Source organism: Rhineura floridana, chromosome 10 (assembly GCF_030035675.1).
Source record: "Rhineura floridana isolate rRhiFlo1 chromosome 10, rRhiFlo1.hap2, whole genome shotgun sequence".
In the NCBI taxonomy this organism is placed as follows: Eukaryota; Metazoa; Chordata; class Lepidosauria; order Squamata; family Rhineuridae; genus Rhineura; species Rhineura floridana.
The window spans coordinates 89187733-89210548 of NC_084489.1; the positions used below are offsets into that span (position 1 = coordinate 89187733).

Sequence of the window (22816 nt, forward strand, 5' to 3'; positions counted from 1 at the left end):
TCTTCCAAGTTGGAGACTTAAAATGAAAGCTCGGGAAGACTTGGAAAAGGCTTTAAGACAGGCCCTGTGCTTCTGTTTGAGCAAACTGGGAACACAGGAGCTAGCTGTCTTAAAGCCTTTGGAAAAACCTCTTTGAAGTAGCTTGCACTCCAGAGCAACATCAAAGGGTGCTTTTGCACTGGGCTTTAATCCCTGCTCAGCTGATGAGCGGCGATCAAATCCTGCTGCCTTGGGTGTATGGTTTTGTTCCCTGCTGGGAACAGATTGCACATCCAGTCCAGGATTAAACCCTGCCCTCCTGCACATCACCTGACCTCACTAGTGATGTCAGCGGGGTGGGTGTGGTTTAGGTTTAGGGTCCTCGAGGACCGAATGGGTCCCCCTGAAGGGCCATGATTAGCCCAGAGGTTCCTCACGCTGTTTTATAATGATTAACTAAAAACATTTGTGTTGGAACAGGTAGTACAACAATATATTACTTTGTGTGTGTGGCAATACGCACAGCATCGTTGTACAAGCAAATTGACATATTCTGTAGCAGGCCGAGTAGACATTGGTGATAAGAATGAGTAGTCATGATATCTGTCCTTCAGGGGGTGCGCGTGTGTTTCCTTAATGTTGCAGTGTAGCAGTGTGTGTCTGGGGTGGGGGGGAGCATGCATCCCCCAGCCCACCATCCTTGGGCCGGCAGTGGGAGAGTAGCTATGTCACCAGCTGCGCTAGGAGGCTCCTGCAGCCCTGCCTGCCTGGCATTCTTCTGCACGTTGGCCACATTGTGAGGAAGCCTTTGGCAGCTGGCCATGGGCACCAGAACCCGCCGCCTATAACGGGACCCAGTGGAAGTCCCTCTAGGCCAGGGGGAGCCAATATAGTGTCCTCCAGATGCTGTTGGACTCCTGAGGCCATCATCTCTGACCATGACTTGCAGCCATGCTGGCCTTGGCTGGTGGGAGGTGTCACCTAAAACATCTGGAGGGCACCAGGTTGGGGAAGGCTGCCCTAGAGGTGTTCAGCCTGAACGGAGCATGCAGGTCACACGTCTGCTTGGGAGCCCAGCCTTGCCTTTTCTGCAGCCAAGTCTCCACCTTGACACCACGTCCTGCTCTCCTCTCTCCCCAGTGCTTTCTGGCGTTTTCACTGACGTGGAAGCATCCCTGAAGGAGATCAAAGACCTCCTGGACGAAGACCATGCCCAGGAGCGGAAGCTGCAGGAGGCGCTGGGGAAGCTGCCCCCGCAACAGCCGGGGTCCCCCCCCACCCCACCGTCTTCCGGGCTGGCAGAGGTGGCTAAGGAGTGGAGCAAGTACATGGGGGTGCACGAGAAGGCCAACTTCACCAACACCGAGCTGCACAAGGCCATGAACCTCCATATCAGCAACCTGAGGCTGCTCAGTGGGTCCCTGGAGCAAGTGAGGGCTGCCTTGCCCACCCCCAGCCTGACTGAAGGTGAGACGGGGAGACATCGCCACGAGATGTTGCCCTCTCCTCATGTGGCTGCGCAGACACTGGGATGGCTCTTGGAAATTGGGGGGATCACCCTGCTTGCAATTCTGCCAGGCTTTAGAATCCTAGAATCGTAGAGTTGGAAGGGGTCCCTAAGGCCATTCAGTCCACCCCCCTGCTCAATGCAGGAATGCAAGTTAAAGCATCCCCGACAGGTGGCTGTCCAGGTGCCTCTGGAAGACCTCCAGAACTCTTCACCTCCCTAGGGAGTTGGTTCCATTGTCCTACCCCTCTTTTTCCTGATGTTTAACTGAAATCTGGCTTCCTGCATCTTGAGCCCATTATTCCGTGTCCTGCACTCTGGGATGATCAAGAAGAGATCCCAGTCCTCCTCCATGTGACAACCCTTCATGTACTTGAAGAGTGCTATCCTATCTCCCCTGAGTCTTGTCTTCTCCAGGCTAAACATGCCCAGTTCTTCCAGTCTCTCCTGATAGGGCTTGGTTTCCAGTCCCCTGATCATCCTCGTTGCCCTCCTTTGAACCTGTTCCAGTTTGTCTGCATCCTGCTTAAAGTGTGGTGTCGAGAACTGGACACAGTAGACGAGGCCTCACCAGTGCTGAATAGAGGGGAACCAATACTTCACACAATTTGGAAACTATACTTCAGTTAATGCAGCCTAAAGTGGCATTTGCCTTTTTTGCAGCTACATCACACTGTTGGCTCATATTCAGCTTGTGATCAACAATCCCAAGATCCTCCTCGCATGTCGTACTGTTGAGCCAAATATTCCCCATTTTATAAGTGTGCATTTGATTTTTTCCCCCCTAGGTGCAGAACTTTGCACTTATCCCTGTTAAATTTTATATTATTGCTTTCAGCCCAATGTTCCAGCCTATCAAGATAACTTTGGACTTTGTTTCTGTCCTCCAGGATATTGGCTTTCAAACTCATTCCCTTCCAGTGTTGAGCAGAGCTGTGTAAAGGCCATAATTTTGTGAATGTGGGAGAGGGAAATTCATAACGTGGCATTAGATATAGAATTTAGCTTCCTGAGAATTCTTCTCCCTACTCCCGCCCCCCAAAGGTTTCTGGCTGTTATTGTTTAGCAGTTTTTGATCCTATGGGTGGGTGGGCTAACTTGTAGAGCAGTCGCTTTCAACGTTTTAAAACCTGGGACCCCCCTTCAACCCATTTATAGAGCCAATTCTTAATTTGTCACCTTGGTGGTAGTGCTGCTGTTCCGGCCCACCTTGGATCAGGCCACAATCCAGTAGTGGGTCCTGCCTGGCCTGTCAGTTTAAGGTCAGTGTTCTACAACAGGAGTGGGGACCCTGCGGCCCCCCAGGTGCTGTTGGACTCCAACTCCCATCAGCCCCAGCCAGCAAGAGCAAAGGTCAGGGGTGACGGATGGCCCGGGTTCCACATCCCTGGTCCAGGTTGGGGGTGGTGGGGCTTCGGTGCTCAACCTTTTCCATGATAGAAACATTGTTAACATCATTAAAAAAGAAAGAAAAGCATGAAAACATGACTGGGATAAGGTCTCTACGTAAAAGTCTTGTTGAAAGAGGAAGGTCTTCAGTAAACACCAAAAAGATAACAGATGGCGCCTGCCTAATATTCAAGGGGAGGGAATTCCACAGGGTTGGTGCTGCCACACTAAAGGTCCGTTTCCTGTGTTGTGCAGAACGAACCTCCTGATAAGATGGTATCTGCAGGAGGCCCTCACCTGCAGAGTGCAGTGATTGACTGGGTATATAAGGGGTAAGACGATCTTTCAGGTATCCTGGTCCCAAGTTGTATAGGGTTTTGTACACAAAAACTAGAACCTTGAACTTGGCCCGGTAGCAAATGGGCAGCCAGTACGATTCTTTCAGCAGTGGGGGTAACATGTTGGCGATACCCTGCCCCAGTGAGCAGTCTCACCGCCGCATTTTGCACCAGCTGCCACTTTCGGACCAACTCTAAGGGTAGCCCCACTTAGAGCATGTTACAGTGATTTAGCCTGGAGGTTACTAGTGCATGGACAACAGCGGTCAGGCTATCCCGGTCCAGAAACGGCGGCAGCTGTCTTACTAGCTGAAAATGGTAAAAGGCTTCTAGCCACTGAGGTCACCTGGGCCTCTAGTGACAAAGATGGATCCAGGAGCATCCCCAGACTACAGACCTGCTATTTCAGAGGGGGTATGACCCCATCAAAGCAGGCAGTCAACCAATTATCTGAACTCGGGAACCACCAACCCACAGCTTCTCCGTCTTGCTAGGATTCAGACTCAGTTTATTGGTCCTCATCCAGCGCACCTCCAAAACCAGGCAACGGTCCAGGGCTTGCACAGCCGATTCAGATATTACAGAGAAATAGAGCTGGATATTGTCAGCGTACTGCTGACATCTCGCCCCAAATCTCCTGATGACCACTCCCAAGGGTTTCATATAGATATTAAACAGCATGGGGGACAAGATGGTACTCTGCAGCCCCCCACAGCATAACTGCCAGGGGAGGTCTTCTTCAGTCCTCCTTTATTTATTGATACTGTTGTAGTTCTTTAATTATTATTATGTTCTGAATTGTTTTTATCATATAATTTTGTTCTTGCTATGGAAGCCGCTTTGAGGCCACCTGGTGATGAAAAGCAGCATACAGTAGGGCCCCGCTTACATGGTGGGTTAGGGACCAGGCCCCCGCCGTAAAGCAGAAATCACCGTAAAGCAGAACCCATTGACTTTAATGGGTCGCGCCGCACGAAAATGCCGCAAAATGGCAAAATAGGCTTTCAAACGGGGAATTTCCCGATTGAAAGCTGCCACATCAGCGGAACGCCGGAAAGCGGGGCCCTACTGTATAAGGGGTAAGACGGTCTTTCAGGTATCCTGGTCTCAAGCTGTATAGGGCTTTGCACACCAAAACTGGAACCTTGAACTTGGCCTGGTGGCAAATGGGTGGCCAGTGCAATTTCAGCAGCGGGGTGACATGTTGGCGATACCCAACCCCAGTGAGCAGTCTTGCCGCTGCATTTTGCACCAGCTACAGCTTCTGGACCAATTAATGTAAAGTATAGAAAAATCTTGTCTTGTTCCATCGTCTTGATGGTAGCTGAAACCTTGCACCTTAAAGAAAAAAATTAAATCAGCCTTTGCCAACCTTGTGCCTCCAGACACTTTAGACTACAGCTCCCATCTGCCTCCAGCCAGTACATGCTGGCTGGGGGCTGATGGGAGTTGTAGTCCAAAACCTTTGGAGGGCATCAGGTTGGCAAAGCCTGACTTAAATGAATCTTCCTCTCTCCCTGTGCTGTGGAAATCTCTGGCGTCTGTGTAGGTTTGCTGCAATCCCAAACTCTCCGCTGACTTAAAACCTCTGCATGTGTGTTTTGGGGTCCTCGGCTCTCCCTGAACGGATGTAATTTCAGCCCGAGATTTCTGCGTCGTCTTCTGCTTTGTGTACCCAATGCTAGGAAGAGGCGGCTCTCCGGCGGGTGTTTGTGTTGAGCAAGTAGCCCCCTGCTGACCGGAGTCTGACCAGCAGCTGTTTCCTTTTGCCCCCTAGACGACAAGCAGGCGATGCAGACCCTGAAGCGGATCCTGGCCAAGGTGCAGGAGATGAAGGACCAGCGGGTCTCCTTGGAGCAGCAGCTGCGCGAGATGATCCAGAAGGATGACATCACCACCTCTCTGGTGACGATGGACCGGTCTGAGATGAAGGTGAATGGCCAAGTTGGGACGGGTGACGGTTCCCTTCACATGCCGGGTGGAGGTTGGTAGAGTGTCCCTTGGGTCACTGATGGGGGGCAGTGGGGAAGTAAACACTAAGAAGAGCCCTTTCGCTCAGGGGTGGGGGACCTTTGGCTCTCCAGATGTTGCTGAACTCCACCTCCTACCATCCAAGCGCTAGTTTGCAGTGTAGACAAAGGGCTCCTTTTGTTCTTGGGGCACGCCAGGTGACCAAAATGCCTACAGACGCTTGCTCCAGTCTGCATTCCACAGATCCCCTGGCCTCTCCTCTCCAGCTTCACCCGTTCCCAGAAATCCCTCCCCCCCCAGTCTTATTATAGCTTTGCTTTGACTTCTGCTCCATCTTGTGCCAGAAACTCTTTGAAGAGCAGCTAAAGAAGTACGACCAGATCAAGGTCTACCTGGACCAGAACTTGGCTGCCCAGGAGAACATTCTCAAAGCCCTGACGGACGCCAATGTCAAGTATGCTGCTGTGCGCAAGACCCTCGCTGAGCTGGAGCACAAGTGAGTGAACGACTGGGAGAAGCCACTCTTGGCTCTCAAGTGGCTGGTATCCGAAGCTGGGGCCCCTGGGCAGGAAGTTCACACTTTTCTCCAGCAGCTGCGCCCAGAAGAGCTGGCCTGCTGGATCCGGGCAAAGGTCAACACGGTGGCCAAGGGAAGCAATAGCTGCCCTTGACGGGTGGTCAGAGACAAGCCGTCTCTGAGACTGGAGGTTGCAATGCTAGTAGCCACCGACTCTTTGCCATGAAATTCCCCCTCTTCAGGCCATCTGAGCTTGTGCCATCAGCACGCATCACATGCCTTCCCTTGGCAAGGAAGGCAAGGGGGTGCCCACTCCAGAAACGGGCTGGGCCAGAGTTGGAGAATTCTCCCGGAAATGGGTAGGAACAAAGAGCTTCAAGCTGCCCAGTCAAGCCTCACTCCTCAGCCGCACGCTTCAGGCCCGTTCACACATTTCGTTGAACACAGGGGCAGGCTGTCTCTACACTTGGATGAGTGTGTGAAAGAGTATACACGTGTTAATTTGAACAGCTCACTTGCTGTGTACGCAGACTCTACGCTCATTGAACATCATATGTGAATAGCCATACCTGTGTACTACTGACCTATTTGTGTTCGCAGGTACAGTCTTTGAATGTAATGTGTGAATACTCCTTCTGTCTCTCCATTCTTGGGGGGACCCCCTTTCTGGGTGGCCCTTCCAAGCCCAGCGAGAACCTCTTTCCCTAACCCCCTCACCCTTGTCCCCCACCCCCAGGTGGAACACCACCTTGCAAACTCTGGTGACTTCCTACGAGGCTTATGAGGACCTGATGAAGAAATCCCAGGAGGGGAAGGATTTCTACGCTGATTTAGAGAGCAAAGTGGCCAAACTGCTGGAGAAAGCCCGGGCGGCCTGCAAAGGAGCTGAAATGGCCAGACAGCAGCTCTTGGAGAAGTAGGTTGTCTTGGCTCTGTGTGTGCATGTGGTGCTCCTGAGTTTGTTTGCATGTGCGCATGGATGGATTTCTGTTCTGCTTTTTGACAGCTGTCCTGAAAGTGGCTGGAAACCTCTCTTTGACTTTTTGCGGAAAGAATAAAGTGATGTTAATGAGATTTGATGATTAATTAAGATAACTACTGGAGGAAAGTGATTTTGTAATATATTCAGAGACAGGTTTGTTATATATTATAGACCTATAACTGATCTGCGACAAATCGGAAGTCAACATTTTATTTTATTGTATTCGTTATTAATTTGTTTTTTTTGTTCTTTGTTTTGTTTTTTGAAACTTTGAATAAAAATTAATGATAAAAAAAAGAAAGTGGCTTACAATAGCAAAGCGATAATAAAATGCAGCAGTTTTAAGCTGCCAACTGAAAAGAGCATCTAGATACAGTAAAACTGGGGTCTCCGACCTTATGGGGCCTAGGGGCACCTTTGGAAATTTAGGAATCTGTCGTTAACACCACAAAATAATACCTATTTCACAGAAGAAAAGCTTTCAATGAGTAGAACTCCTGTAAAACACCTATGCTTGCACACGCTCTATAAAACAGGCAACCCCCTGCCAACCAAATAACAGCAACAAAAATGTTTTTAAAACCTTTGAATTTATTTATTTGTATACCACCCCATAGCTGAAGCTCTCTGGGCGGTTTACAGTATTTTTTTTAAAAAAATAAAAAATTAAAAGCATTAATGGTTTTATACCAGAGCTATGAAGTATATATTCTGCATAAAGAATTCTTCATTGAGAGCACAATAGCCAATTGCACAACAGCAGAACATATGATTTTAGCAATTACTTGAAATCACACTAATTTATAAGTTAGAAAATGCTATGAGGTTGATAATATCAAGACTAGGGCAGAAGGGGAAAACAATAGAAAGAAATTAGTGGAACATTTGTTTCTTGAAATCAGAAAACTAAATATAAAGTTTGGATGCGGCCTTAGTTGGCACCAGTGGTGGGGAGGACGTTGTGGTGCTTGTAGGTGCCACATTGGGGACCTCAGTGGTAAACATTGTATTGGCACAGAGCAGGCACCACCTACAGTGATTTTTTTGAGAGGGACGTGGTATGGTGGTGTGGCTAAGACAGATGTGAATTGGGAAAGCCCATGTTTAGCTCTCTCCTCCTTGGCAGACCTCAGCCAGCCACTCTCTCTCGACCTCAGTCCCCCGTTCCAAGAGCCGCTGTCTTCCTGAGGCACTTTGAAACCTTGCATTGGGTGCTCTCGAGGATGGTGGTGGTTGCCTGAACTAGTCCTTCTCTCGACCGCTTAAAAATCGAAAGACCTGGTGAACCAGAAATGTTTTCAGGGCCTCCCAACAGAGGAGATTCGCCAAATCTCTTCCTGCGGGCAGCCAGGTGCCTTGTTTGCCTTGGAAAGGGTTGTGTGGCTCTCTGACAAGGGCCTTGTCCCCTGCTCTAAACTTGGGGATGGCAGAGGAATGTCTGAGTGAAGCTGTCCCTTAGATATCTTTTCTATGGCGTTTTATTTTAAAATTTGTGTAATTGATTTTAGATGGTTTCTTCTTTTTACATGTTTTTGTTGTATTTAACATGGGATTTTATGAGATGTATTTGTATTTTCTGTTGTACACCGCCCAGAGAGCTATGCTAGTCGGGCGGTATAAAAATCTAATAAATAATAAAATAATAATGATATCCTGAGCCCCAAGCGTATGTAGGGCTTGAAAGTCTTAACTCATCATCGTGACCGCTGCCCTAAAATGAGCTGCTAAGTCATGGACTGATTTTCCTGGAAAGTCGGTGCTGAGCCCCGTGCAACAAAACTCTGTGGTTCAGATTTCCCTTCAGCCGTGTAGCTTGCCAGGTGACCTTGGGCTACTTACGAGGTTGTTGTGAGGTTAAGGTGCAGGAGATGTGTTGTCCTAAGCTTCTTTTGATGAAGGGCAGGATATAATTCTGCTGAAGTCAACGTCAGTGGGAGGGACAGGCTCTGTGCAGCCAGCTCTTAGCAGCAGCTGTGTCGCCTGAGGTTTCCAGACTGCTTTCAAGGCTACCTCCATGTGGAGCCCATGACAGTAGTCAAGTTGGGGAGGTAACCAGGGCATGGGAAATGAAAGCAAGGTAACTGGCCTTGCCTGGCTTGAATTTCAGATCTCCCTCTGATTGGTTGTAGAGTTTATTTCTCAATACAACTAGTTGTATAGCTTTTGAATTCTTAACAGTCTCTTGCGAGACGGGGTACTGAGATTGTTTAAAGTGAGAGGCGGGGCTCTTCCTACCCCACCACGTCTTTGCTTGAGAGCCCCTGAAGCCTGCAACGTTTGTGTCCCTGTTCAAAGAAAGTTGAGGGCATGGCGGGGGGGCACAGGGATAGCTCCCTCTGGCAAAGATCTTTCAGGATTGCTGTTGGTGGGGAGCTTGGGAGTGGCTGCCAGCATGCCCCCCCCTTGCTCATGTGGCTTCTGTGGTTGTCTTTTGGCAGGGAGATGAAGAAGAGGCCTCCACCCCGACCCACCACCCCTAAACCGGCGCTTCAGAAGAAGGCCTCCGACCTCGAGCTGGCCGACCCCCCGCTGCCCCTGAGCGCCCTTTCCCTGGCTGACCTGCCGGAGGAGCTGAAGAGCCTGCCCCCCGAGGTGCTGGGGGCTCACCTGGCGCAGCTGCCTGCAGACGCCCTGGCCGCCCTTGGGCTGGACCCCGCCTTTCCCCATGCTAGCCTGAGGGGTCCCCCAGGCCCCGAAGCCTTTGCGATGGGTGGTGGGGCGGCGAGTGTTCCCCAGGCGAGCCAGGCCAGGCTTCCCTTCCACCCAGGCCAAGTTGTGGCCGGAGGACCCCCGCATAGGCACTACCAGCCGGCCAGGATCCCAGCCAGCTCCGGGCAAGGCCCTGCGTTCCCAGGAGTCTCAGGGCTGCCACCTCCCATTCCCTCCCACCAGATGCAGCCTTCAGCCCCTCAGACAGCCCTGCAGCCGCCTCAGCTGCCGCCTCTAAGTTCTGCCCCCTCCTCTGTCCCCGGCCCGCAGGCTTACCCTCCTGGGGCCCTCGTTCAGGGCCCAGCTGTGCAGCCTGCCTACTCCGGGGCTCCAATGCCCCCTCTGCAGACCTCCCCTCCGCATCTCCCTGGGACCATTGCTGCCTCCCGAGCTGGTGTGGTTTACGGCATGGGGCAGCCAGTCCCAACCAGTGGGCTGCTGCCCATAATAGGCCACCCCATACATCTCGTTGTTCGGCCACCGCCCCCCAACCAGTTTGGCAGCAGCAGCAACCTCCCCTCTCACCCGCAGTTTCTCCGGCCAGCCACCACCACCGTGGCCAGCGTCCAGGCCCCCATCTCCAGCTGCACCGCCCCCAGAGGTGTGGCTGGGCCACGCCCACAATGGGCAGGGCCTCCTCCACCTCCTCAGGGGGGCTTTGTGGGGCCACAGGGGGCGCCCAGCGTCCAGTTCCCCTACGCCCAGGCAGGGGGGCCTCCCTTCATGCAGCCGGTTCCGGTTCCTTTCCCGGCCGCTCAGCCCGCACAGGGCTTCTCCCCCCACGGGCGCCTGCAGCCCACCCTGGACAGGCAGCTTCAGCCACAGCCCCTTGGGGGGCAGCGAGCCCCCCAGCAGTACCCGCCCCAGTTCCTGCCCCAGGCCCCAGTGCCTCAGCAGCCGGCCTTCCAGCCCCCCTTCCCAGCCCCAGTTGCCGGCCAGCAGGCTGTTCTTGGCCAGGTTCCTGCTCGTCCTCCCAGCCAAGGGCAGCCGCTGCCTGTCCAGCTGGGGCCCCAACACTACCAGCTGCCTGCCCACGACAAGCTCCCTCTTCCGCTTGGTCTGCCCCCCCACTCGGGGGCCTTGGCCTTCCCCACCGCTGTTTCCAGGGGGCCCAGCATCTCAGTGGGCGGGATGGGGCCAGTTCAGCAGCTGCCCCTGCGCCCGTCGCTCGCTTCCATCCAGCCCCTGCCCCCTGGGTCACCAGCCCAAGTCGCCTTTGCCTCTGCCCCCCCAGCCCAGCCGCTGGGCCCCGTTACAACCCAGATACCTCCTGGAGCCCCACCTGTCAGCCAGGCTGTCCCTCACCACGTCCCTTCTGTGCCTAGCCCAGCTCTGACCCAGATGCAAGGTGGGGTGGTGGTGCAGGGGGCAGCCTTGCCCTCCCCAGCGCCATCGCCTCAACCCTCCCTGACTATCCCAGCATCCTCTCTCTTGCCTTCCTCCGTGCCTTGTTCAGGCCCTCTCCCACAGCTCCCCCCTTCCTCCCTGGCCACTGGTGCTGCTCCGCTCGCGCAAGGCCCCTCTGAGGCCCAGTTCCACCGGCAGAGCTCCTCCACTGATGACCTCTTGTCCTCGAGCCCCGAAAGCCAGCACGGGGGTGCCAAGGCCTCGGTCAGCCAGCCCCTCCTGCAGCCCACCAAGGCCGATGCCAAGGACGGCCTGAAGCCCAAGGCAGTGCAGCTGATCGAGAATGATCCCTACGAGAAGCCCGAGCACATCCGCCGGCTCCTCTCGGAGCTGGAGCGTTTCCAGGACACCGTGGTGGGCCTTGAGAAGCCGGTCCCCTCGGGGAGCCTCTGCGAACTGGACAGCCTCTGGAAAGAGCTGCAGGAAGGCCAGGAGAAGAACGCCCGGCAGCTGTCGATCGCCATCGCCCGCTGCTATTCGATGAAGAACCGCCACCAAGACATCATGCCCTACGATAAGAACCGCATCGTTCTGCAGTCGGGCAAGGACGACTACATCAACGCCAGCAAGATCGAGGACCTCTCCTCCTACTGCCCCACCATCATCGCCACCCAGGCGCCGCTGGTGGGCACCGCTTCGGACTTCTGGCTCATGATCTACGAGCAGAAGGTGTCGGTCGTCGTCATGCTAGTTTCCCAGCAGGAGCTGGAGAAGGTAGGGGAGACAGCCAAGGCTTGCAGGAGGGCGGACGTGGGACTGTGCTGTGGTTGTCGTCCAGCGTGCTTTAATTCCCTGCTCCCCACTGGCTGTCAGTGATGGGTCTCCAGCTAGAATCTATCCTGGGACCTGGTGGGGAGGTGGTGAAGCACAGACTCCAGGCTGGCTGAGCCCTGCATCTCTTAAGACTCAAGCGGTGGCCTTCAGTGAGAACATTGCTGACTGGAGAGGGGCTTTTCCTTTGTAACTTCCGAAAAGCAAAATAATTTTGCAGAAAGGTTTGGTCCTGCCCACAAAGGAGGCCAGTCTGGGACCGGGACCGGGACCATAAATCCTCACTCATCTCCTTGAACTACTCATAAGGCTAGACCACATAAAGCACTACGAGTTCAATTTATTGTTCAACCCATGTTTAAACTGCTGAATATATATAAAAAAGCCTGAGTGGTTTATCACCATAAAACCAAGACTAGAGTGCAAAGAAAACGCGTCCTGTCAATGTGCCCCTGGCTTGGCAGGCGGAAAGGAGGCCCATCTGGAGAGCAGCCGTTTCCTGGGAAGAGTGGCATATAAATGTCTTACCATAAAACAAAGTGAGGTTGTCTCCTCAGGGAATCCTACAAAAGCAAGAGAGTCTCACTGGGGAATACAAAGGGCAAGGTTAGCCAGTTAGCTGTTCCTGGCAGAAATGGCTTAATTTGATGACAGGCTAAAGGAGTAGCTGTCCGTGTTTCAGAGAAGGCCACGGCCAGCCTGGAGGGAGACATCGGATCCAAAGAGGTTGGAGAGGCCCCTGATGATGGAGCAGAGGTGGGACGTGTGTTCCATGGAATAAATTGCAGCGGCCCAGCACTCCTAGTAACTCTTTGGCAATGCATGTGGGTTTCAAGGAAGTGACCCCTGGAGAAGCAAAGAAGTTAGCGCTCACCAGCACTTCCAGTAGTGTTCATGGTCACTGCGGAGTCGGGGCTGAAATGTTGGCTTGGGAGCTGCCCTGGCTTTGGCCTTTGGGTCCCGTGTGCCGCGTCTTGGCCCTTCTCTGCTCTCCTGACCCCTCTCTCTGCCTCTCTCTCCTGCAGCAAAAGGTAGTCCGCTACTTCCCCACAGAGCGGGGCCAACCCATGGTCCACGGCCCCATCACTCTGGTCCTCACCAGCCTGAAGGCCACTCCGACACACGTGGAGAGGATGATAACGCTGCAATTCCGTGACCAGAGCTTGAAGCGGACCGTTATCCACCTGCAGTTCTCCTCCTGGCCAGAGCTGTATGTGAAGTTTGTCCCCTGTAAGGAGGGGAGGGGAAGAGAGAAATGCTGAGAGGAGGGGCCTGAGTGTGCTGCTGCTGCCGCCACCACCTTTTGGCCAGCAGTGTAACATGGATCGCACCAGGCAGGGTGTGTGTGTGTGTTAGTGTGTGGTAGCGAAGTCATTGTTCAGCTGCTTGTGTCTGGTCTGGATACTTGCTTTGGGCCATCGAATCGCATCTGTGATGTATCCATTCTGGAACAAACATTGCTTGAATGATGCTACCCCCCGGTTTCTCAAAAGCATACAAGCACTGACCTCCCTCCCTCCCTTTCTGCAGTGGCCTCCCCGACAGCAAAGGGAACCTGCTCCGCTTCATCCAGGAGGTGCACAGCCATTACCTCCACCAGCGGCCCCTTCACACACCCATCGTTGTCCACTGCAGGTAACAACAACCAGACTCATGAAGCGGTTGCCCCAGCAGAGACTGGCGCTGACTTCCGGTCTCCCGTCTCCCGGGGCCATGCTGGGTCAGGCCAAGACTGCCATCACGGCCAGCTTGATGCATCTGCCCAGCTGAAGCTCATGGCAGTGGCTGCCCCTGGTAATCAGAGGGAGCCTGCCTCAAAAGGCAAAGGGTCCCCTCTTGGCTATCATGGCCAGTGTCTAGTGGTATCTTCCTCCGTGAATGTGTCCGAACCCTTTGAAAACATCTTCAGCTAGTGCAATTGTAGAAGGTGGTTGTGTGAACAGCCGGGGCTGGCAAGGAAGGAGGTTGTGGATTTCTTGCAAGCGCCAAGAGTCTTGTTCAGCTTCTCTCTTCCCACCAGCTCCGGCGTGGGCCGCACAGGGGCCTTCTGCCTCTTGTACGCCGCCATGCAAGAGGTAGAGGCTGGCAACGGCATCCCTGACTTGGCCCAGCTCGTGAAGAGGATCCGCCAACAGAGGAAGCACATGCTGCAAGAGAAGGTACTGGGCGGGCGGAGGTCTGGCTCCAGCGGGCAACACCGAAGGGCAGAAGCCGCAGCTGCCAGGAGCTCCCTGGTGTTGTGAGCTGCCTGTGTGTGTGTGTGTGTGAGGGAGAGAAAGGGACAGGCACGTCCCCAGTATTGGGGCCCTCACTGCCTGCTCCTCTTCCAGCTTCACCTCAAGTTCTGCTACGAGTCCGTCCTCAAGCACACCAAGCAGGTGCTGCAGAGACACGGCGTCACTGCACCATCCACCAGCAAGCCTGCCAGCAGCGCCGCCCAGAAGGTGGGGTGCATGGGGGGAGTCCTCCTGCTAGCACAACAACATGGCGGGTGGAGGGAGGCGGAATGTCACGAAGAGGGATAAGGAAGGATGTGTCTGGCCACGTGCAGAGTGACTTTCTCTTGCTACTATGTCCTCGCAGCGATCTTCCCCACATCTGGGGTGAGCAGGGTGGGCGAAGGTGCTGTTTCCCCCTTGCAGCTCAGGCTTATTTATTTATTAGTACATTTATATCCCACCTTTCTCCAAGGAGCTCAAGGTAGCATACAAACATGGTTGTGCTCTCTGGATAACAACCCTGTGAGGTAGAGAGTGACTGGCCCAGGGGCCCCCAGTGAGCTTTATGGCAGAGTGCAGGTTGGAGCCCTGGTCGGCCAGGTCCGATGCTCTAACCACTGCCCCACACTGTCTCTCAGGCAGGCAGTCCTGACTGCGTATCGGGGCACTGGCATCCCAGTGAGCTGCTCTTGCTTTTCTCTTCCCTCTAGTTCTATGTCCACCAGGACCCTCAGGATCTGGTGCTGGGAGGAGACATGCCCATCAGCTCCATCCAGGCCACCATTGCCAAACTCAGCATCCGGGCACCCTTGGGAGGTACTGAGCCATCTGCCAACGGGCAGCAGCTGGAGCCCCTGCCACTGACCGCCCCAGCCAGTGCCAGCATCATCCTGGCGCCACCCACTCACCCGTCTCAGCCTGCCTTTGCTGATCACGGTGGCCCCGTCAGCCCAGAGCCAGCCCCAGCCCTCTCTCCCCCTACCACTCCCACTCCTGGGGCCGCACTAGAGAACAGCAACCACGTGGCAGAGGAGAATGAGAAGGAGAGCGGAATCCTGCCAGCCCTCCCTGAGGCAGAGCCCTCTGTTGCTGCTTCTGTGGCGCCGTCCTCCTCCTCCCTGGAGCTCTTGGCCTCCCTGACACCCGAGGCCTTCACCCTGGACAGCTCCCTCAAGGGGAGGCACAAGGTGAGCAAGCAAAGCTTCTTCCAGCCCCAGAACGGGGAGGGCCTGCAGGGGGCCCGGCCTAGCGACGACCCCCTCAGCATGCTGGACCCGCTGTGGACACTCAATAAAACGTGAAGAGGGAGGATGGCAGTGCAGGGACCTTCCCGGGATGCTCCTGCCACTACCTTGTGAACTCTGCTGTCTTAAGAGCCGGAGACTTTGGGGGGGGGGGAGGTGGCTGGTTTGCAGTCCTCAGCATGCAGCTTTTCCAGCTCAAGTAACACCACAGCCCAGAAGCCTTTGCTGTAGCAGGAGCCGGCTGCCCATCGCCTTCTGTCCCCCTCCCCGCTCAGCAATAACGTCTGGGCATAGTTTTCCCAAGACCTTCTCTAGCTCCTGGGCATGCAGAGAGATTTCTGAGCTGTTTGCTCCCTGTTCCTTTCTCCCCCCCCCCTCCGCCTGCCTTGTGTTACGCCTTCAGTGGTGCCTGGGTTGCTTAAGGAGTCTGTATCCATCTCCTCCTCCTGTTCAGCTTTTGGGGGAGTAGCAATCATGGAAGGAGGGCGAGCGTGGGTGGCTTGGTGTTCGCTGTGGACGGAGAGGCAAGGGAGCTATTGAAGCCACCTGTTGACTGGTACTAGGGTTACCCACGTAGGGGGCAGGGAGGAGACCCGAGGTGAAGATTGTTCTGGCTCTAGGGGAAGGCCTTGGAGCACAGCTATGCTAACCCTGTTGTAGCAATACAGGGCCTAAGCACCACCTGCTGCCACTCTTGCTGTTGAAGTCACTCAGATGTGGCACTGAATGTGCTTGGTTAACCCTTGAGCTAACTTGTCTCAGACAGGGCTGGCCCCAGTTTCTCCCACCGTTCTCAATTGCCAGCTTGCTCTCTATTCTGAGTGAATGTGCTAGCCAAGACCCAATCGCCCTCCAGCCTGGGTCGCCCATGTTGGTGAGTTGGATAGGGCGGCATGAAGAGTATGTGGAGCTGCCTGCCCCATGTTTTTAGCTGTTAGTTGGCGGCACAGGACACCCTCGTTTCAGGAAGGGCCAAGCCTTCGTCACACTGGCTCAGCTGTCTGCTTTTTGTTTGGCCACTCCAGTGGCTCAACGGTTGCCCGTTACATTCCTTTTATGAATTCCTGTTTTGGAATTGGCTAAAGGCTGTGGACGATTTGCTTAGCGGATGCCGGTTAACAATCACCTTGAGTGGCAATAAGACCACGAGCTGTTCCAAATGTTTCACATCGCATGCAAGGCAAGCTCCTCTGCAGTCCAGTGGCTCATTTGAATCATGCATGGGCCGGAGTGGAAGTGCTGAGAGGAGGAAATGGTCTGTTACCTATGCACAAAACAGGTGCTGGGATCCTGCAGGAGTGGGATGTGAAGGGGTGAGCCTGCAGAAATGAGTCTGTCTTTGGGGGGATGTGGATATTCCACTCTTAAGGGAAATGGCATAGAAGGAGAAATCTAGGTGGTTAAAATAAGCCAAGTTGGGTCATGGCAACTAATTCTGCAGCTTTGACAATGCTGCCCCTTTGTGACAAGATGAAGGCAAATCACAGGCTGCTCATAGAATGAATGGGAACACCTAAGTGGCAATTTCCTTCCTCTGGCAGCAGCAGCAGCATTTGATCCTCATCACATCAGTTGCCTGGACTTAAACAGCCGCCTTCCAGCCTGGCTGGACGGGGATGAGGTGGGAGGTCTTGACAGGTTTCTGGGCCCTTTTGTTGGTTTGTTTCTGTACAAATGTAACATTGTCTTCATGTTTTGACTTACTCTGTAATTTAGAACCAACTTTTTTCAGCTCTTTGCTACTAAAATAAATAAATGGGGCATTGGAGATGGATCTGTTTGATTTTTGTCAAAAGCAGAGAGGTTGGGATTTCAGTTTGAAAGCTTCTTGTCAACAGGAAGGAAAGTATCCCAACTACAGCAAAAGGAGTAACTTTTTGTTGTTAAAATTCACAAAAGTGTGACTTATTTTCTTTTAAGATTGCTGCTGGTCCCTAAAAGATGCTGGTGGCATGTTCTCTAAAGCAATACTGTCTCTGTTTATACGTTTTGTTTTAATACATCTGACTGTAGGCAATTTAGTTTTAAGTATTTCATTTTGTGGGATCATCTGCATTGCTGTTATAAGGCCAACAAGTTTGCGTTACAGTATACACAAAGACACCAATTTACCCAAGAGATTTTGCAAACTTCTTTTTTAAACTTGATCGGAGTCTTGTCATAACCTTTGGGTTTCTGCTGAAGTACGAGGAGTGCTTGGGGTGATGTGGATATTCTGCTCTGGAGGGAAGTGGGAGCAGGTTTCCCCTCCCCTTTTTTGCAGACCTACATTAGTGCAAATTACGTTGATTTTAAAGAAACAGCAAGCAAGCGTCTACTACTTTAACAGCTATTCTTCTTGAGTGCGGTTGGTCCTTTGTAGTAGTTGCTCTCAAAATATTAGATTTTTTTTTTAAGCTACAGCCAGAAGTTACAGACTAGGAAGAGGCCTCTCCACAGACTGGGCCTCCTTTCACTGTAGCTGTTGCAGAGCCCTGGAGGTTTGTAGCAGTGATCAAGAACTGGGGCAGCTGAGCCCCCATTTTCCTTGCAATCCCTACCCGTAGCATGGTTTGGTGTTTTTGAACCACAGCTGGGCTCTGTGACCCTTCCCCTTCTCCCCAAAACACATAGGAGGCATTAGGTTAGTTCTGTTTAATGTGTCTGCATCTGTACACATTATAAAACAATCTGGTACAAAACACAGCTGCTGGTGTACAGTCCAAAGGGTACAGCAGAGCTAAGGCCACCTGAGGCATGGTGTGGACACTGACCACGAGCCAAGAAGGATCAGCAGGAGCAAGAGGGGGGCGTGAGGGGCAGAGCTGGGCGGCCTGGTGTGGGCCTCCACTGGCCAGTAGTGTCCTTCCCCTGCCCCAGGCAAGTGCAACCCCCAGCTTGGGGAAATGGGACAAACAGGATACAGCAGCTTAATCCCCAAAGCATCCTTCCGTCGGCTACAGTGCACAGTGTTCCCTACACTAGGAAATCCTAGATTAAAAACAAAAGATGAACTCAATTAATGGTATTACAGTTTTAGAAGCGTCATCCTTGACTTCTCTACATCCCAACGCTGCAGCCTGGCAGACAAAAACAAATATAGGTACAGCCTCTTCTCTTGTGCTTGCCTGCTATGCCAAACCGTTTGTCCTTCTGCCCACTGGAGATATAAAAGGAAGAACGTTCCAGACAGACTCTGGCCCCACCTTAGCGATGGACACAAAAGCCGGGCTGCTGCCAGCACTTCCACTGTGCAGCTTGTGTGCATCTCCGTCTTTCTAGCCACGGTCCAAACTAGAGCCTGAGCAAAAGGAAGCGTAGCCCCCTCAGGGGGGTGAACCTCAGGGGGGTGAACCAGGGCAATGCCCAGGGAGGGTAAAGCAAGCGGGTGCTGGAACAGGCGTTTGCTCTTTGAGACGGCTGGGAGAGGATGGTTGGAGCCAACCCACTAGTCTTCACTTCCCTCACCCTTGCGTGCCAGAATAAATTAACTATGTACAGCACATCAATAAATATGGCAGGTAGCACAAGAAGTCTACCTTTTCCCCAGGCAGCGAGAGCAGGGCCTACCTGTGGGACAACTAGCCCCAGCCTACTACAGCTGAAGCACGTTCACGGCCTGCTTGCTTGCTTCATGGGCCAGCTGTTCTCCTTCACGAAAGCAGCTTCTCAAGAGTCACCCCCCCCCCAGCAAGTAGTCCAAGTTCCAGGCTGTTCTCCTTCCCTCTGCACAGGTACGGAGCAGCGCTGCCAGGGGAGGGAGGAGGATGGCATGTGTTAAGCAGCGGCATCGGAGCAGCTCCTCTTTGCTACTGCTGCCCCTGGGGAGGTCGCCCTCCTCCTTCCAGCAAGGGGGGGGGGACTCTCTCACACAGAGCCTGCAAGCAGCTCCTACAGCAACAGGCCTTGAGGGAGATGCTGGGCAGAGCAGGCGGCTTCTTCCATGCACACCTACCCTCACAGTTCCTGAAGGAACCTGCCCTCCCTTATACGGGCAACAAACAGACTCTCCCTCAACCGGGCTGTAGCGGAAGGTCTTTTCCGCAGCACGCTATCCCTCAAGCACTGCTCACAGAATTGCCCCCCAGCCTAGCAGCTGCACCGGGCTCCTCTACATGACCACAACCCCTTGCTGTTGGATTCCATTTAGCTCATTGCAAGCCTAAAGAAAACTAGCCCATGTTCAACCGCTGCAGAAGGCAGCCTCCCCCTCTTTCACTGTTGCCAAACAGCAGAGACAGGGAGGTAAAACCCACAGCTGAAAAACGGGGAGAGGCGGTGGCTCCCTCTGTGCTTCCCAAGAGGTCCAGACAGCCCCAATCCCTGCACGGCCCAGTCAGAAATTCAAAGGAAGGGGTTTTTTTCCGAGGGGGGGTGCTATCGCCCACTCGTCAGTGTAATCCAGCTTCAGTCTCGCTTCTCCAGCACTGATGGCACATAGACCAGGCTGAGTTCGCTGCCAAAGTTACAGACGATGGCTGCGTTCTCCAACACTAGGATCTGGCGCGCAGGCTGGGATTCATTGCTCTTGCCCAGGTAGACTGTTTGCAGCAGGTCGCCATAGCCGATGTCCCAGAAGGAAACGCAGCCCTGGCCTCCTGTCACCAGCAGATTATCAGAGATCACGCCCAGGCTGGCCCCACAACCCATATCCTGTACAGAGAGCAAGAGTAAAGAGGATGACAAAGGGTGTTATGAGCTGAGCGCAGTTTGTCATGATAACCTTGGCCCTTATCTCTTCCAAGTGTCCATAGCAGCAACCATGGGCATCTCTCTCACATACCCCACATGCATCAAGATGCAGTCCCATCATGAGCCAAGACTGGCACATGCCTCTCTCCAGCTACCAGGAGCCAGACCTCAAAAACTAAACTAAAAGGAGAAGAAAATAAACAAAAATATGCAGTAAGAGTGAAGATACGGTTGCTCCTTCCCTAAACAGTTCGTGCTTTTTTTCCCATTTGCACAAATTACCAAAATCTCCAAGACTTTAAAAGTAGCCATTAAAATGTTTTGTGTTAAACTGCAACACTCACTAATTCAATTTTTTGTCACATCCATAACCTAAATCAGGCATGCTTGAAGATTAAAAGCCTGCCTCGAAAGGAAGGTCTTAACCAATCCTCTAAGGAGATCAAACTCCTGGGCATCTCCAATGTCAGATTCCATAAATGCAGGGCAGCTGCTGAAAAGAGCTCTTAACAGCCACTGCAAAGAGTCTGAAAAGATGACACCTCCAAGGAGGCCTCAATGAACAGCGAGAACACACTCCCCTCAGTATCCTGGCTTTAAGCCTTGCAGGACCTTAAAAAGACTCAGTGCCTTGAATCTAGCCCAGAAACAACCTGGCAACCAGTGGAACCCTCATCACAGCCATCTCCCCCTTGACTCATGGTGACTCTTCTGCACCATCAAGAGCAGGCTGATGTTCGGCACATTGCTGTAGTATGGTTGGGGGATGTTAGCAGGACACACACAACAGGGGCACTTTCGAACCCTCTTGCTGCCTCATTCAAGCAGCACCACCTGACAGCCACCACTGCTCTTCCTGACACCTGAGGAAGGGCCCCGGCCACGCACCTGCTGAATGGAATAGTGTTTCATCCCAGAGCTTCGGTCCCAGATGCTGATGACATCATCCAAGCCACTGCTGATCACGCAGGAGGTCGTGCAAGTCAGGGACGTGACATCCCCACGGTGGGCATACATGTGGCTCACTCGGCTGCCTGTCAGCACATCCCAGAGGCAGATGGCCCCATCCTGGCCTCCGCTTGCTAGCACCATCGTCTGAAAGGCAAAGGGCAAGTCGCCGGGATCTCCAAACCCTTCCGAGAACCTCTGCCTAGAGCAGAAAGACTGAACGCTTTTCACCTATTCTGCATCCACAGACCAATCAACTAAAGCTGTATGCCGGCAAGCAAACGGAGGCTGAATGCAAACCACGGCGAAGGAACACCTTCACGGAAGGTGGAGGCAGTCTCCTTATTAAAGGCGTTTGTGCCCACACTCCTCCATCACATTCCCCCCCTCCACTCCAGTTTGCATCCAAGGTGAGCAGGGAAGCCAAGAACGCAACTCCAGCCTGGTGCAAGGCCCCCCAGGTAGGGCAACCCAAACAGGGGAGGCAGAAGTACTGTACATCTCGGGGTGAAATCATTAGGGCTATCTTACTGTGGCCTTGCTGCTAAGACTTAGCGGCACCTGAAGGTGACTATGTTCATTCAAAATCCATGTCAGGCAACTCTTTTAAACCTGCATCACCCTTGAACTTGTGGGCAGAATCATTTTCCAGATGCCCAGACTGACAAACAGGACTGATGGTGATGGCCTTTAAAAAAAATTTTTTTTAAATCCCAAGTTATTTGCACTGAAGGGAAATTGTGCCCTTCTATACCATCAAAAAAGCATACACACTGATGCTTTGAGAACATGCAGTTGTGTTTGTAGGAAACTCAACAGCAAGACAGATCCAGTGTTCAGGCAAGGCCCAGTCCAGAGGTTTATCAGTGCCAACTTCAAAAACTGCACGGCTGTTATCATCGCAGAGAGACTTAATAGTATCTGGCCTAATGAGCACTTTCAACGTCACTGTTCTTTCCCACATTTCTAGTCCTCATGATTTTGTAGAAAAATCAGAAAGGGTTAAAAGTGGTGGGGTGGTCTCTTATTTTGCCTCTCCACTGACTTTAACCCATGCCCTGCTCCTTTTTCTCTTGCAGCTGGCAGTGTACATACCCACAGTGCCATCTGCCTTGTGACTCCCTTGTACCTGGTCAACGTAGACTGCTGTGATTGCTCCCGAGTGGCCCTGCAGTGTGAAGAGGCAGCAGGAATCTTCCAGACGATATACCTGCACGTGGAAGAGGAAGTGCCATCAGTAGAGGGGCTTGCCCAGGAAGTGTACATCTCTCTCTGCTGCAAGCGGATAGTTCCTTTTGTGGCCAGCCCTGGTTTGTGAAGGTAGCTCCGCATGCCTCCCTTTCCCCTCACAACCTGTAGGGGGAGCTCATATAGGGACTGACACAGGAGGCTTTCAGGCCTGGGAGGCATCTCTTAACATGTATTCAGCAACCCATGTCTTAGTTTAGCTGTTTTGCTTTTGCTATGCTAACCTTTTGCAGGACTTTGCAGGAAAAACACAGGCACACCCCCACACCCCCAACTGCTCACATACAAGAGAGCAACCTAACAGGAGGCAAGAGAAGGGAGACCAAAGAGCTGCTCCTTTTGGCCGCCACTGTGTCCGTCTCTCTTGGGAAAAAGCCGAACAGAATGGGAAAAGGGCAGCAGCCAACTCCCTTCTCTCACCCCCATTGACCCTCAGACATTTCCTCCGTGAAGTGGGAGAGCGCTCTCAACACAACTCGTGTGGGCTCCATCTGGGCATCACGGCCAGAGCCTCTCAGGAAACCTTCCTCCCTCAGCGACTTTTCTTGAACCACACTCACACCCCTCAGCCACAGGCTGACACAGCTGACAGTCACAGAACTGGGGCCAGACCACCTCCAGGTCAGGGCCAATGTGACACAGAGGCTGGGATGCAGGGGTCCGCCGGCCAGCACCACCCCACAGCCGGAGGAGGTACATGTGTGCACATACCACCACCACCCCCTTACTCACTCTTAGCGTGTGATCCTGGCTCCCTGTGATAAGCCGCCCTGCTGCAGCCTTCAGGGCAGTTATTGGTTTCTGATGAGCACAAGTCACCGTGTGGGTCAGCTGACACGTGATGACATCACTGCTGCTGCACATGGGAGAGGATGGGAGGCTGTTCCCGCCTGGAGTTCCTGCGGGGAGGAAGAGA

At 53.1% G+C, this 22816-nt stretch overlaps 2 protein-coding genes across 6 annotated transcripts in view; one reads left to right on the forward strand and one right to left on the reverse strand.

The window, feature by feature from the left end:
• PTPN23 (protein tyrosine phosphatase non-receptor type 23) overlaps positions 1-16803 on the forward strand; it is a 46661-nt gene extending 29858 nt beyond the window's left edge. Inside the window, exons 16-25 of one of the 2 annotated variants that reach the window (XM_061587219.1) lie at positions 1120-1446; positions 4991-5145; positions 5529-5680; positions 6438-6617; positions 9122-11513; positions 12596-12780; positions 13101-13205; positions 13591-13729; positions 13901-14014; positions 14500-16803. In XM_061587219.1, coding sequence (XP_061443203.1) covers positions 1120-1446; positions 4991-5145; positions 5529-5680; positions 6438-6617; positions 9122-11513; positions 12596-12780; positions 13101-13205; positions 13591-13729; positions 13901-14014; positions 14500-15090 — 4340 coding nt within the window. In that variant the 3' untranslated portion in view covers positions 15091-16803. The remainder of the gene's footprint in view (positions 1-1119; positions 1447-4990; positions 5146-5528; positions 5681-6437; positions 6618-9121; positions 11514-12595; positions 12781-13100; positions 13206-13590; positions 13730-13900; positions 14015-14499) is intronic. The other variant, XM_061587220.1, reaches the window with a different exon arrangement.
• An 849-nt stretch (positions 16804-17652) lies between these two features.
• SCAP (SREBF chaperone) overlaps positions 17653-22816 on the reverse strand; it is a 73831-nt gene continuing 68667 nt past the window's right edge. For all 4 annotated transcript variants that reach the window (XM_061587225.1, XM_061587222.1, XM_061587224.1 and 1 more), the window contains exons 20-23: positions 22633-22799; positions 21782-21862; positions 20593-20799; positions 17653-19665 (exon numbers count right to left, since the gene is read on the reverse strand). In XM_061587225.1, the coding sequence (XP_061443209.1) occupies positions 19420-19665; positions 20593-20799; positions 21782-21862; positions 22633-22799 (701 nt within the window). In that variant the 3' untranslated portion in view covers positions 17653-19419. The remainder of the gene's footprint in view (positions 19666-20592; positions 20800-21781; positions 21863-22632; positions 22800-22816) is intronic.